The 14,700-nt window shown below is 43.0% G+C and overlaps 1 protein-coding gene across 4 annotated transcripts in view; it reads right to left on the bottom strand.

Annotated features, from left to right (window-relative positions):
• Positions 1–14,700, bottom strand: part of AUTS2 (activator of transcription and developmental regulator AUTS2) — a 1,111,391-nt gene that overhangs the window by 824,122 nt on the left and 272,569 nt on the right. For all 4 annotated transcript variants that reach the window (XM_042921091.1, XM_042921093.1, XM_042921092.1 and 1 more), the window contains exon 2: positions 12,236–12,448. In XM_042921091.1, the coding sequence (XP_042777025.1) occupies positions 12,236–12,448 (213 nt within the window). The remainder of the gene's footprint in view (positions 1–12,235; positions 12,449–14,700) is intronic.

Raw genomic sequence — 14,700 nt, 5'->3', positions numbered from 1 at the left:
ATCCCCCAAGAGGGAAACCAAAGGTCACGTTAAATGGGCTTTTTTTTTCCCCGTAAGCAATTAACATTGGAATACAACAAGAGAATGTGATTGGCAACGTCATCAATCAAAAAAATAGTAATCATGCCAAACTTCATTCAATTATTAAGCACTTTCTTAGGTGCCAGGCAATGTCCAACAAACAGACAGACATAAGGGTGGAGAAAATGGATACAATACTTTCTTTCAGGAGAGCCAGGATTCTAGCAGAAGAGGCACACACGAAAGAAGAATACAGGAAAAAAAAAAGTGTAAATTATGCTAAGCGTTAGAAATAAAAAGGATGGGTGTAAAGGACAGAGGACTAAAGGCAAAACCTGGGGTGAATAGGGTCAGGAAGAGTCCCTCTGAGCAGATAACATTTCAGCTCAGTACCAAAGGGCGAGAAAGAGCTCATGATGCAAAGAGCAGGGGAAAGACCACTTCAGCTGGAGGGAACAGCACGTGTAAGGTAACCACAGTGGCAAAGAACCTGACGTGTCAGACGAAGAAAGGTCCGAGGGCAGGCGCCAGTGAGAGACAGAGGCTAACAGGTGCTGCAGTGAAGAAAGGGAGTTGCAAAACCAAGTGCTGTAGCTCCCAGGAGACTGAATTTTAATTTGAATACGTGGAGAAGCCAGTAAGAGGACTTACATCTGGGAATAATATGATCCAATGCTTATTTTTAAAGGATCACACTGGCTGGGATATAAAGAATACATTGAAAGGGTTCAAGAATGAAAATGGGAAACATGAGTTTTTTCAAGGCAGGGACAGCTGAGGATTTCAAGAGTTTTACCTTTCTACATGCGACACAAGCCTGGACCCCTCGTGGAGTCACAGAGCAATATCCTCAGACAGTTTGGGTTTAGGTGGGGACAACGACATGTACACAGCCACTCTAAGAGTACAAAATGAAAAAAGGTCAAAAGCGAATGAATTATAAATAGAGTGACCACACAAGCCAGTTTTCCAGGAAGTCCTGATTCGTGCTTATGGTTCCTAGGTAATTTTTTTTTTATTATTTTTTATGTTTTTTTTATTTTTTAAACTGTTTTCTTTTTTTTTTTCCTTTAACGTTTATTTATTTTCGAGACAGAGACAGAGCATGAACAGGGGAGGGGGCAGAGAGAGAGGGAGACACAGAATCAGAAGCAGGCTCCAGGCTCTGAGCCATCAGCCCAGAGCCCGACGCGGGGCTCGAACTCACGGTCTGTGAGATCGTGACCTGAGCTGAAGTCGGACGCTTAACCGACTGAGCCACCCAGGCACCCCGGTTCCTAGGTAATTATTAATTGTGCCCTCTTTCACGCTCAGAAATGTCCTATATTAGGTGAGAAATTCTGGGGTCACCCTAGTTATAAACAAAGGATTGTGGGAGTTTTGAAAAAAATACATTTAATTCTGAAGGAAAAAATCATTAAAAGCTTCAAGCAATAAGCGTCTCTGAGGCAGTTGCTGAAAGACAAATGTGACAGTTGGAAAAGGCTGTTCCAAACAAGGTGAACAGCATAAGCACAGCGTGGAGAAAGCACGGGGCTCATGCAAATAACGGCAACCGTAGCTGCAGTGTGGTGTTCATGGAGCGCAGCGGGGTAGGACAGAAACAAGAACAGCAAGCCGGGCACACTCAGTTAGGACCTAACATCTCCTCCTACAGTAATGGGCTGATGTTTCATTTAGTTGGCTCTGGATGTCCCCTGAAATACCTTTAATGAGAGAGTACAACGTCAATGAGTGAAACATTGCTGAACCATCTTATCGAACCACCCGATAAGATGATAAGCATAAATGTTGACTGAAAAGGGCCACCACGGTCAAGAGAGCAGGGAACCGGGAGGTGGAAAGGGCACTTGTAACTTTGGGAGCAAACCTAAGTGGTTTCCCACGCAATTCTGTCTGTCTGGGTCGGGAAGCAGGCTCCAGATGCTGTCTGGAAGATGAAAACCAAAGAGCTGAAGGTCTAGCCTGAAGGCAGGCTCAAAGGCAGGAAGGGAAAGAGAAAGATGAGCTGCTAGGTTGGAAAAGGAGGTGGAGAAGAGCAGGGTCAGAATCCTGGGGAAAGGTTATTTCAAGTCCACATCCTTCCCTTAAAACAGTGCGGTCTGTCAGTGCGTCTCCTCACTCAACCTGCGGAACCCAGGGAGCAGGGGACAGATACCCCCATGCGGTTGGCACACATGACTGACTGCACCCCTCCATGCCTCTGTCCGTCCTCCCCCCTGCTCTGTTCACGTGACAAATACAGATTTAGAGTTTTCATATGCGGACGTGAGAAGCAGGTGACGATAAATTTTGCAAGCGGGCTGCTTAACTCTTTATTATACCACCTTTCCATTAGAAAATAGACTTGTCTGCTTTAAAAAGCTTGACAGCGATCATCTCTATGTTGCACAGGGGAACTCTAGGACGAACTCTGCGTGTTTAACGGAAAGCGTACCAGGGCTGCTTCGTTTTCAAAAAGCACCATTCAACCTTCCAGCAATGCGTGCTGGCCCGTTACCCCGCTTTATATTCCACCTGAGCGTCAGGGGCTCTTCTCATCACTTTCATTACTTCTCAGGGAAGCCAAAGGATAGTACTTCTATTTAAAATCCAAAGCTGTTACTAGGGGTCTTACTCGTACAGGGTGGCAGTTTCGTTAGCAACTACTCAGTAGATCATTCGGCACTCAGCTACAGGGGAACAGCCTGTCTGGCCTCAGAGCACAATCAGTGCATTAAAAACAAATACTACCTACTGTTGACACACCTCGGGCAGCTGTTAAATCCTAAGTGTAGGTTCTGCTACTTAAACAAAAATTCTTCGGAGGACCTTCATTCTGTTTGGTTTCAGGAAGGAAAATATTTCCCTTTGAATTTGTTGAGCCCAAACCAGAAATTCAAGTATAACATTTTATTATACTGAAGCTTTCTTGGTAATGGAGAAAACAGTTAATGGTCTTCAGCCCCCACCAACGCATAGCCAGAATTATCAGATCTCACTCACACTTGCCCCCTAACACCACCAGTTTTTTAAATATGGAGTACTCACACAACTTACAGACCAATGTAGTGCTGAAAACAGAGAAATATGCAGAATGAAAAATGTCCCGTTACCATATGTATAAAAAGCTGCGTTATTTGAGGGAGCTGGTAGATTTACAGAGAAAGGAATATAACATAATTGTTCTACCAAAGGGATATTCCAGTACACTCCTACTAAAAAGCAGTCATTTTGAAAACCTAATTTTTTGTAATATAATGTCTATAGCATTTAGAAGAAATATTTCTTTTTGCCAGTTTGGGGAAAAAAAAAACACCTTAATTGGCAAATACATAGAACATGAATAGATCCTAGTATTGATAAATTATTTTCACACAAGAAGTGGTTTAAAAATTTAAGATTTGTTACCAGTTTTGCAAACAGCATAGTACTGTTCCTTTTCCCTTTTCTAAAAATAAGCAATAGGACAAGTCAGTTCACTTGCAAGTCTGATTCTCGGCAGCACGTGCACTGGAGTCACCCGAGGAAGCTGGTGCCACATTCTGGCCCCCACCCAAGGGACTCTGGCTCCACACAGGGGTGATGCCTGGGAGTGTGTCTGCTAACAAGACCCCTGGAGCTGTCCCGACATAGGTGGTCCAAAGACCACCCTTCGAGAAACATTATTCTGTATGTTCCCTATCCACACAGCTAATTGCCTCTCAATCTAATTACAGCCAATCTCAGCCACTCAGAACCATCACCAGCAATTAGGACCTGTCCAGGTTTGTATTACATGATTTCAAGACCTATGACACGAGCACTTCCTGAGCAAATGCAGGTGCAGCGGTCACAGAATGACCCGCCACATCTGTGTCCCTGGAGGCAGACGCGAGGGCAAAGTGGCAGCTTCTGCAGAGCTGTGACCAATGACTGCAGGCTGTGTCTCAGCGGGCCACAAGGCAGGGCTCCTAAAAGATACCAGGTGGGCCCTGACAGACTTGCCCGTGTTTGTGAGCCACTCTGGTGTCCTCTCCATGTGTGTTTATGAGTACTAGGGTAAGGATGTGCACAGAGCCCTACGTGGGTAAAGACCCAGAGCTCTTGCAAGACTTTCTTATATCTGCTTGACATAGAAAATTTATCAATACTTGCATCAATAGGCAATGCTCTAGAATCATTTAGAATACCAAAAATAGGTTCTTTAAAACATCATTAGGACCCAGCAGTAACTCAAGTACATTAAAACAGCTGGGTTCCCATGGTAAAGGCAGGTCTAGTGGGACTGAGGGTTAAGCACAGCAAAGGGTGTGCCATCAGGTCCCCACAGCCCGAGCTTCAGGGACTGTCTAAAAGCAAGTATCAGTCCTACTCAAACAGAGCACAGAATTTAGTGCAGTTCTGTCTCAGAAAGTATTCACTGAAATGAAATGTTCAAGGGAAAGCTAAAAAGAATGGTAATATTGTATCTATCTTCATATTTAATTAAAAAGATAGCTAACAATACTTCCAAGAGGGAGGTCATTCCTTGTTCAGCACAAGATTCCTCTGTGCAAAACTATTTTCAGAATGGCCAATACAATAATTTGGCATATCAACACTTACAAAAGCTACCATTTCAGAAATGCTACTGACGCTTTAGCTGACAACTCTGAAGATGAGGTATAAATGACAATCCCACAGCTGGAAGCAGTCATAAGAGAATCAAGAACATCATCCACTGGCAAAGTCCAATCAAATCAACCACCTTCCTCTTCCCTCATTGTGCCGGGAGGCCCCCAAATGCCCTCAACAGAATGGTATCATAGGAAAAGGTTTATAGGAAGGAAAGTTCTATGCGAGACCTTGTATATAATATCTCAAGGTTCAAGAGATCAGATAATCATTTTCTCCTGCACAGAGAAGAGCAGAGGAAAAAGGAAGGATGATGTCCTACAAAAAACTAACGGAGAGAACAAGATGTCAGCAGACTTAAAATAAGAACCTTACGCAGTTATTCACATTTAACAAGAACCACACAAAGGTGAGCCATGGGCAGATGGCTTGGTTTCCAGCCCAGTGAGTGCACATTTGGCTCTCTGGGCAGGATGAGGCAGTCAGCTCTGCCTAGGAGCACACACCGAGTCTTCAAATGCACCTTTGGCTTTTCCTCCTTGGAAAAAGAATTACAAATTGGGCATCAAGACATCCGACAGTTCTCAGGCAACATTTACCACAGAGAGCTGCCTGTGCCTGCCTTAGAGCCCACCCACAATTTCATTTTCAATTAGCAGCTCCTCGAAAGGCAGTAATGAAAGCAGTTGCTAAAGAGCATTCAGATGTCACTGAAAGACTGCAAACCCAAACTGTAAATAGCACATTGTGAGTCGCCTGTCACCACCATCAACTCCCACGGGAATCTCGCAACATGTGGCTATCACAGCCATCTGCTCGGCTCCCCACCACCACCACTGCAAACCACACAGCCACCCACCCACTCCCACCTCCCACTCACTACCTGTCATGTGCAGGCTTGTGTGGAGACGGGAGGGCTGTGAGCGGAGATTAGAATGCAGAACGCATGGAGGCTTGTTTCACATTTTTGCAACTAAGATCTGGCCATGTGCGGATAACATCGTATCATCAGAAGAGGGAAAAACTTAAAATTAAATGAACACAAAATGCAGTCTTAAATAAAGAAAGGAAGTCCTATCAGCCCCCAGCAACTATCAGAAGTGTGGTGTAAAGGGAAAACACACTCCCTCGGTCTCCGATCACCCACACCATAGGAATTTATGGTGGACAGAGCTGAAAACCATTTCTCTGGCTTGAACCTTCTTACTCCTCTAACAACATGTAGGATTTAAAAAAATTTTTTTATTAATGTTTGTTTATTTTTGAGAGAGATTGGGCATGAGTAGGGGAGGGGCAGAGAGAAAGGGAGACGCAGAATCCGAAACAAGGTCCAGGCTCTGAACTGTCAGCACAGAGCCCGGCGCGAGGCCCAAACTCACCGACCGAGCCACCCAGATGCCCCACGACATACAGAATTTAAATGGGCCTTAATAAAGTTCCGTGCATACACACATATAACATATTCTTACTCTGGGATTTAGAGAGTACCACTGTTGTTTCTTTTTTTTCAATGGAGCCATTTCTATAGGTCTCAGGATCACTCAACCATTTTTCAAATTGCATGCAGATCCTTTTCCAGTTTAGCCTGTCTTGTCTCTGTAGGTTTTGTTTTATGAGGTGGTAGTCAATGTGCTATGTCCTCTTTTAGTCCATTTTTACCAAATTTTTAATTAAATATTATCTATGTCACTTGGGTTTAGATTTATTCCTGGTCACATCACTCCAAACATCTGTCTCACTGAGGTCAAATGACGCTTATTATCACTCTTACCAACATCCAGGACTGGTGGAATATATCCCAGACAACAAGCTAAGGAGACAGGAGACACAAAACCAGAATTCTAGATCTTAAAAAAAAAAAAAACAAAAAACCTGTTGCTGTCTCCAAATGCCCAAATTAAAACAACAAAAACATTCATGTAACTTGCTACTGTGTTAGTCCCATGTTTTCCAAATACCTCCAATACAATACACACCTAATTCTGAACAGAGACAAGCCTGGATTGTGGGTTCCTCGAGATATCAAAATCTGACATCTTACCCTTATTTCGAGTTAATCAACATTCCAAGAGCAGTTATAAGCCAGTCTTTCTCCTCCCAACCTTTTATTAGCTGTTTTTATTCCTCTTTCTGTAGTTTAAGCAAAGGGGAAAAAAATAATGTGCAACTTAAATTCATCAGCAGGAAAAACAGAGGATTTTATTTACTATCTCAGTTTGTAACCTTCATGTGACAACACAATTTTTGAAAAAAGCAAATGAAATTCCAAGAACACACTGAACATGAAAGTCCCAAGCATGAAATAAAAAACGGTTTAACTGCAGCTCAATGTCTTGACACTAGCTCAATGTACCTCCAGTCATTTAACCGCTATAACGAATGTATTTATGAAAGAGGACCTCACGAGGTTCACAGGTCTTTTCATTACCAAAGTATAATCCCTAATTGCATTAGTGTTTCAAATGTTCTGATTTCCAGAAATTTGTAGGCTCTTGAGTCAAGCTGGATAAATACCTGTGTGATTTCAGGCTGGATTTCTACCCAAAACTAATTAGCCGTCTTCCGAAATAGGACTTGAACTGGATCTGTTTAATCAAAGTTGCACGTTATAAATCCTCCTTTGCAAGTTAATTTCTACTAGTAACAATGTCACAAAGCAGTCGTCACACAACCTGAGTCAGTCACACTGAAATAAAGGATCAGCTTCCGATAGTGAACGCTCTCATCGGGACCGAGCATGGGCAGAGACAGACCGCTCTAGCAGGATGGATGGAAGCACAGGTGATGGCTCGGTCACCTGAGCCCTTCCGTGCCACCAACACAGCCACCTTATTCCACATAAGGCCAACATGCAAAGGCAATACAAAAAGCAGATGCAACCACAACAGCTCTAACTTTAAAGACTCGGCATCGGGATCAGTCCCTCTTCTTCCTAGACATCAGAATACATTTTTGGTTTCTACAGTGTCAGCTATAAATTCTCCACATAGTCTGATTCCACCATACTAGATTTTCAAAGAGAGGACCCAACTTCCACTCCTTACAAGCACCCACATCAACTTGTATAAAGATTTTTAAACCACACAAGCCATTCTCATCAGCAAAGTTAGAGTCTACCTGCTAGGGTCCTGAAATATTCCCAAATCCCTTTACTTCCCTCTCAAATGGTATCCTCCTGTGGCGAGAAGCAATCTCAGTAGGTTGCCTCTTTGTCTCAAAAATCCCATCCTTAGCTGAACGCCTTTTTAGAAACTGAAATTCAGTTAGGAGGGAGACTCTGTGGTTTATTTTGATGATCCATTCTGGTATCTGTTTGTTGTAAGAGTTCATATGGCCTAAAAATTCCTCCTAGTTCATTTAAGCCTATTTCCTCTGGTTCAGTTCCTACTAGAGAGAGAAAAGGCAGGCTAATGGACTAAATGGAAGTTCAGGAACACCGATTCTGAGCCAAATCTGAGAGTTCTCCTAACTCCCATTAACTTTTCCTCATTGCTTCTCTATTTTTAAAACTCCTTTGCTCTCTGTGTTTTCAACTACAAAGTAGTAAAATTTTAAATCCTCTCCTGTGGTCTAGAAGTGAGATATACTGAAAGAAAACTCAACGCCCTGGGAAGAGTTACATTTTCCAAAAATGCTTCTGAGGAAGTCCTAAGTTGGCTAGAGGGTTTGGCCGTGGGTCACTTCATTGTGTCCCTTAGCAGTTTCACTGTGACTTAGTCTGGCAGGTAGAGAATCAGGCTCCTTACACAGACAACCTGGGCAGCTCTGTTCTGGTTTCCCAGTGCCAAGTCTAAGTAAAGAGGGGGACAAAAACTCTACCACACATCTTTACTAGTACTTTTTTAAAAGTACTAGTTAAAAATTAAAAGCTAAAACTGTTTAAATATAATGTCTGAATGTTCCCATCATGAGCAAATAGTTCTGTGCAGGATATATATAAGGCTAGGGGGTCAGAAAGACATGCATTCTTTTGTAAAAGTTAACTTATTCCTCTTTTCCTTTTTAAAACCCCCTTTGGAAATTAAGGAGAATGTTCAAACCTACCATATAAAAAGGTGCTGCCATTTTAAAAGACAGCTGCCAGCGCAGCATCCTCTACGTGAGTATGTATTTATACTTAACAACATAATCCAACAAGTAAGTTCCACTGGGGTGGTTAAGTGCCAGTTAAAAAGCTTTCTTTTCCCAGTATGAGAAAATACCACAAGAATTGAGGTTTCATAATCAGGCAAGAGAAGGAAAAAGCAGCTTGATTTTAGAACTACGCATCTCTCTTATAAAAGTATATAATTGCACTCTCCTGGTAAAAAGATTAGTTGCCTTCAACGGTTTTTCAGAAAAAAAAAAAAAAAATCTTATTATTTCCTCTCCATGAAGGAGTAACATCTTCCCATAATTACAGGAAAGCTGTGCATTAAGGTGCCTGCTCAGGAAGTACCATTTCCTAATAAGATGCAAACCTAATCCACTCTCACCAAGTCAAAAATAAAGACGAAATTCTCACCTCCTACGGCCCTCTTTCCTCTGTAGTTCTTCCGATTATAACTCCCTCAGTAAGAGGCACTAAGCAACAATCCATTAATTTTGAAATTCTCCTCAAGGACATTCTCATCTCAAGGCCCCCTCCCAGTTAAGATGGTCAGATTCAGCTACTTTATCTGGTAGGAGGCAAAGGCAAGGGAAAAAGTAACTGTGATGTGTCCATGCATCTAGCACAACAGGAAAGCAACGTCCAGTACCGTTAGCACAAGCTTTTGAGCATGTGCTGTGGCCCTTAAGCACCTGTGTGTGTCATCTTTTACCCATGATCACACAACAGAGAGCACCTGTCTGGGCAACACACACGTAGCCATGCCTCTGCCTCCCACTTTTCTCTTTTAAATGACTTCACACAATTATCAACTAGAGACTCCGAACTGAAATACACTCAGACCTCCTGCAGTCTTCCTTTATAGACCATGAAAACATTATGTGTCTCTGTGTTGTTCATCAATTTAAAGAACCATGGAACTCAGAGAGAGGAGCTTGAGAAATCACCTAGGCCAAACCCCTCACCTTCCAGCAACACACAGCGATTTGTTCAAGGTTTCGAAATAGTACATGTGATTCTAGGAAGACTACAATTGAAAAGTATTAGAGCTTTATTTCAGTTATCAACTTCTGCTTCCCTTCCTACTAGAAACACAACACTCGATTTGGGGAGTATATTTTGGCATCAACACTGAAGATAAGAAAAACACCACTTGTTTTGAAAACTCTTACATTGACCAGAAAGGTACGATTCATTCTTTCCTTCTCCATGATTCATAAGGAGTGAGTCAAAATAATTGCTTTTCAAATATTTTGCCTAAAAGAAGGATAGCTTTGATTTCAAGTGCCATTTTGTACCAGAAGGATGACCATTAGAACCAAAAGCTACCTGAATCTGAGACATACAAGTCCTGGCCTTCTTTGATGATCACACGAGGACGAGGGAGAAAGAAGAATTTTGAGCACAGAGAGTGGAAAAGTCAAATGAAGTCTGGGATTAGAGAGTCAAGGATGAGGAACCAGAGTTTACTGTAGACTCAGGATTAAATTGGTTTCTTGTCTGGAAGGTAGGAAGCCTTCCTCCAACCCTGTTGGGAGGGAGGGCCTGGGGGAGTGGTAGTGGTCACACTGCAGCCTCTCTCCAGCGGGAAGAATGACCTTTCTCACATACCTCATACAGAGAAGCGTGGGTTGGGAGTCACATATACCACAGGAATATCACCTTTTATAGACCCTAGCCCTTCCTCCCTCACTCCACTCTTTCCACAATTATTTTTAAAATAAAAAAAAGAAATCTTTATACAAATGTGGTTGCGTTCAAGCTTTCCAGCTCTTTCTCTGCCCTCTGAACTTGGTAGTTTATGTTTCTTCTTATGCCTTCATACACCATTTCTGTAACCAAAGTCACTCCCTATGACTTAACTACTCACATAGTTCCTAGAAATACTTGTAAGACCCCCTCCAACCTGTGACCTGGAGTTCTCTTTCTCTTCATGCACAATCCTTATCTCAAACAAAGGAGGCAGAACATACAGGGAAAATAGAGCAATACAGAGAAATCTGGGTCTAAACCCTGGCTCATATCTCATTGTGAGAGGCCTGAGATAAGTCACTTTACCTCTTTGAGATCCAGTTTCCCCATCTGGAAAGTAAACATCTTATCACCCACTCCCCGGGGTCATTGTGAGAATGACAGATCATACTCCCTTGTTAATGACTGTAACATGGTATGCATCAGATAAATGTTAACAGTCACTATTACAACACCATTCTGGCATTTCATTTCAGGACACATATGTGCCTTCAGAAAACATTCCCTGTGTGTCGGATGTGGGGACGCTTCCCTGAGATCCTTCTGCATCCACACTGACTGACATCCATCACTTGAGATGTTTTCTCGGCAATATACCTCTCTCATTACCCATCAGGCTGAACTGTGACCCCAGCTCTAATTGCAGAGGCTACATCATATTGAGCCTTTTGCTCTTTCCAATCTTTTCACTAAAAATCACCACCAAAAATTCTCTCTTGATACTTTAGAAGAATGATTTCCAAACTGGCCTGGCCGTTATCAAATAGGAAATTTCTAAGACCACCAAGTTCTGTGCCTTGCCCCCTAGAGATTAGGTCCTAAGGAGGGGCCAGAAGTGTGTGTTTACTAACACTCATAATATGATTCTAATGATCTGTGAAGCTTTGGAACCACTGTTTTATAAGATCCCGGATTTCTCCCTCTGCAAAGAAACATCTGCAAACTGGAAATTACCTGTTTGGCTTCTAATTAGCGGCACCTGCTCTGTGAACCACATTCCCTTCCTCTGCTTCCTTCAAGTGATAGTCAATCCCACCCAGTGGTCCCGCCAAAAACAAACAAAACACACCCAGGACACAGGTAACTCAGCTGGCACTAAAGCCTCTGGATTTGTGCAGAAAAAATTGCTATAAACAGCTTCGTTTCTCATTATTAATCTATCTCATGTGGGGATTTCCACAGGCAGAAAGGCTCCCCAAATGCCAAGAGCTATATTTTCTTGTGGATCACTGAAACCTAATTATTAACAGACCAGTAGGCCCTATCACCAGACTTTCATACAATCAGCAGATCACAAAGACAGTCCTGAATTATGGACTATGAGAACAGCTGAAGAACTGAAAGGCAAATTCGTTTCTTTGCCACTGCTCTCCCACATGCCACAATACTTGAGCTGCTCTGGAAAGCAGAAATCTGATGTAAGGCACTGCCTGCGTGTGGACAAACATTTTTAACACCTCAGAACCTTGAAATCCACAATGTATGTGATCACACCTGCCCGTTCCATTGGTCCCAATTATGAAGATCTCTGCCCTGCCAGCCAGTCTGCCCCACACACCAGTAGCACCAGCATCAAGCTTTGTTGCAGTGAACACATCTGATGACAAGGATACCAACGCTGAAGTTTCAAAAGTAATAAAAACCCTGAGCTTGGCTTGTTTACACAACTCTGAGGGGCAACCCTCCAGCAGCCCAATGAGGACGTCTTCTCCACCTGTCAGGAAGAACCACAGAGGGGCAGGTATCTGAAGCAGGGATCTTCTAGCCACAGAAAAGGACAAACCCACACTTCCTCACCTGTCTGAGTCCCTTCGGCATCTTCTTCCTCTTCCCAAGGTGCTGGCAGAGGTTGCGGTCATTCTCTCGGTCTGAGCTGTAATGATGTGGGTGGCTGAGTCTACTCTTCTTAGAATGAAAGGCCAGGCCGTTAGTAAGTGCTTCTCGTTTCTTCTTGGTCAGAGGGGTCTGGCGTTTCTCCACACGTTCCTGAGGCTTAAGTGCTACATCTTTCTATAGAAAAGAAGAGAAGGAAAGGGAAATGATGGTTACACAGGTGTCTAAGGTCACATCCAAAACACAGGCTAAATGGGGTTATAAGAAGGGAGAGGAGAAAGCAGGAAAGCAGGATATGAGAATACCTAAAACTGAGAAACATGGCTCTCAATTTTTCTGAATCCCTAATGCCACCACAAATAGATCCTTTCTATTCTGGTTGGGCAGAAAAGTCAACAAAGCACAAAGCATCTGTCCATTAAAAGTGATTTCACTGCTTAGTGGTTTTCAGTGTGATTCTCAGCTAGGTCCAGCACACAATGACATTCCCCAAGGAGGCTCAATACACTCACTTTCCAAGTAGGTACGTCAATTATGTTTCAGAAAAGAAGTACTAAGTGCATGCGTGATTAAAAAAAAAAAAAAAAAAAAAGACTGACTATACCAGGCCAAGTGGACATGAGCCAGCAAGAAAGAAACTATCAATTCATACGATTAAAATGTTTCCTTAATGCATTATATATTTTTACCACAAGTTCCTCTGAGCATCCTTAATTCCCAGTTCTCTGCAAAATGTAACAACAATATTATCACCAAGATCTACAGCAACTTTTCATTTATTGTTTTGTGTGGTTGGGCGGGGCGGGTAGAAAGGGGAGGAGAAGGGTAATGGATGTCCTGGAATAGGAAGCAGCATCTGTAGAGCCTAGAGGCGGGCATTTGAGGCTATGAGATCTAGCAAGCTCTGGGCCTGCAGACAGCTCAGAATCTACTGAAAGACTAAAAGACCTGGGTCCACGGCCTGACACTGCCATTATTCCTTAGGACACTTGAAGTACTCCACTGGTAGGACATGAGTCAATGTCCTTTGAACCCTGAGAAATGTTGTACACATTAAGCACTGAAAGTAAAAGAGATTTAGCACTCAGTCACTTGTAAATGAGTAGACATGATCCTATTTACACAACAATGCTCCTTCATGGAGCCTCACCTCCTATACAAATAAATTGTTTCCGTGGTCCTAAACAAATGTACATTAAAACAAACAATAACTAAAAGGGAAGTTTCCCTTTACCTTCTCCTTAAAAATACCTCTCTCTCTCTCTCTTCCCCTTCCCTTCTCCCACCTCCCCTACCCCTTCCCCCTCTCTCCTCCTTTACAGTCTTCTGTCCCTGGGGAGTTCTCTATCCTACTGCTTCCCAATATCCAGCACTGCCCATTTGACATACACGCTGTTCCTCAAGCTCTTTCCCCAGATCAGCCAGGGCTGATACTAATAAGTACGGAACCTGGGACCTTTACATCTGCCTCAAAGCCCTACTGTCCACACACACACCCATTTCCTAAAGGACTCTTACCAGGGCTGCCCATTCAGGAAGACCTTTCTTATAATGCAAAGTGCTGTTCTCAAGCCATCACACATTCAACAAGTATTCTGTGTGCACCCAGTCCATACCAAGTACAAACTTAGCATTGTCCTAGAGGCACTGGGTAAACAATCCTGTGTGGAAAAAATCCCCACCTCATGGAGCTTAAAATTTAGGGAAAAATACTAATCAAATCACACAAATATTTCACTGCAAACTGAACTATCTGCTCTAAAGGAAAGAAAAAAGGAGCTAAAATTGGGGGAAATGGTCTCATCCAGCAGAGTGGGTTGGTGCTGAGGAGATGACTACCATTTGACCTAGTTCTGAAAGTCTCAGCAGAGAGAACAGCTTATGCCAAGGCCCTGAGGCAGCTGGCAGCATGACCCTTTAAAAGAATCAGGGCACAGACTAAGTTACCATTCATCTCAGTAACCCCAATGCTTCACATAGAGAGTCGGGCAAATAACAGGTGGTATATATGTTCATGTTTGCTAGATAAATAAGTGAGACAACTGGTTAAACTATCCAAACCTATGAAGCCACAACAGTGAGTTAACAACACCCCAAGCTGGCACTACCACAGAGTGAAGCAAACTAGAAAAGTTCACTGAAACAGGAAACCAAGGAACCTAGCAGGCATCGCTGAAACAAGATCACAGCAAACAGCAAGAAACCCCAGAAGGGGTAAAAGGCCTTATCCCTGGAGCAAGAAGACATCAAAAATACCAATCTCATAAGGCAAATGAGTGGCTTCTGGTCTAACTTCTAGCTGCTGTCAGTGCAGATGATTTACCCTCTGCCATTGAAGAGGCAGCTCTCCGGGCCAACGAGGATGTGGTGGTCAGTGTTTAGGGGACAAGTTGGGATCGAAGTGATCACATGGGCATTGATTCCACAGT

The sequence above is a fragment of the Panthera leo genome, chromosome E3 (assembly GCF_018350215.1).
Source record: "Panthera leo isolate Ple1 chromosome E3, P.leo_Ple1_pat1.1, whole genome shotgun sequence".
NCBI lineage: Eukaryota > Metazoa > Chordata > Mammalia > Carnivora > Felidae > Panthera > Panthera leo.
Note: the sequence above shows the minus strand (reverse complement) of the source record. Positions and strands in the feature narration are given on the sequence as shown.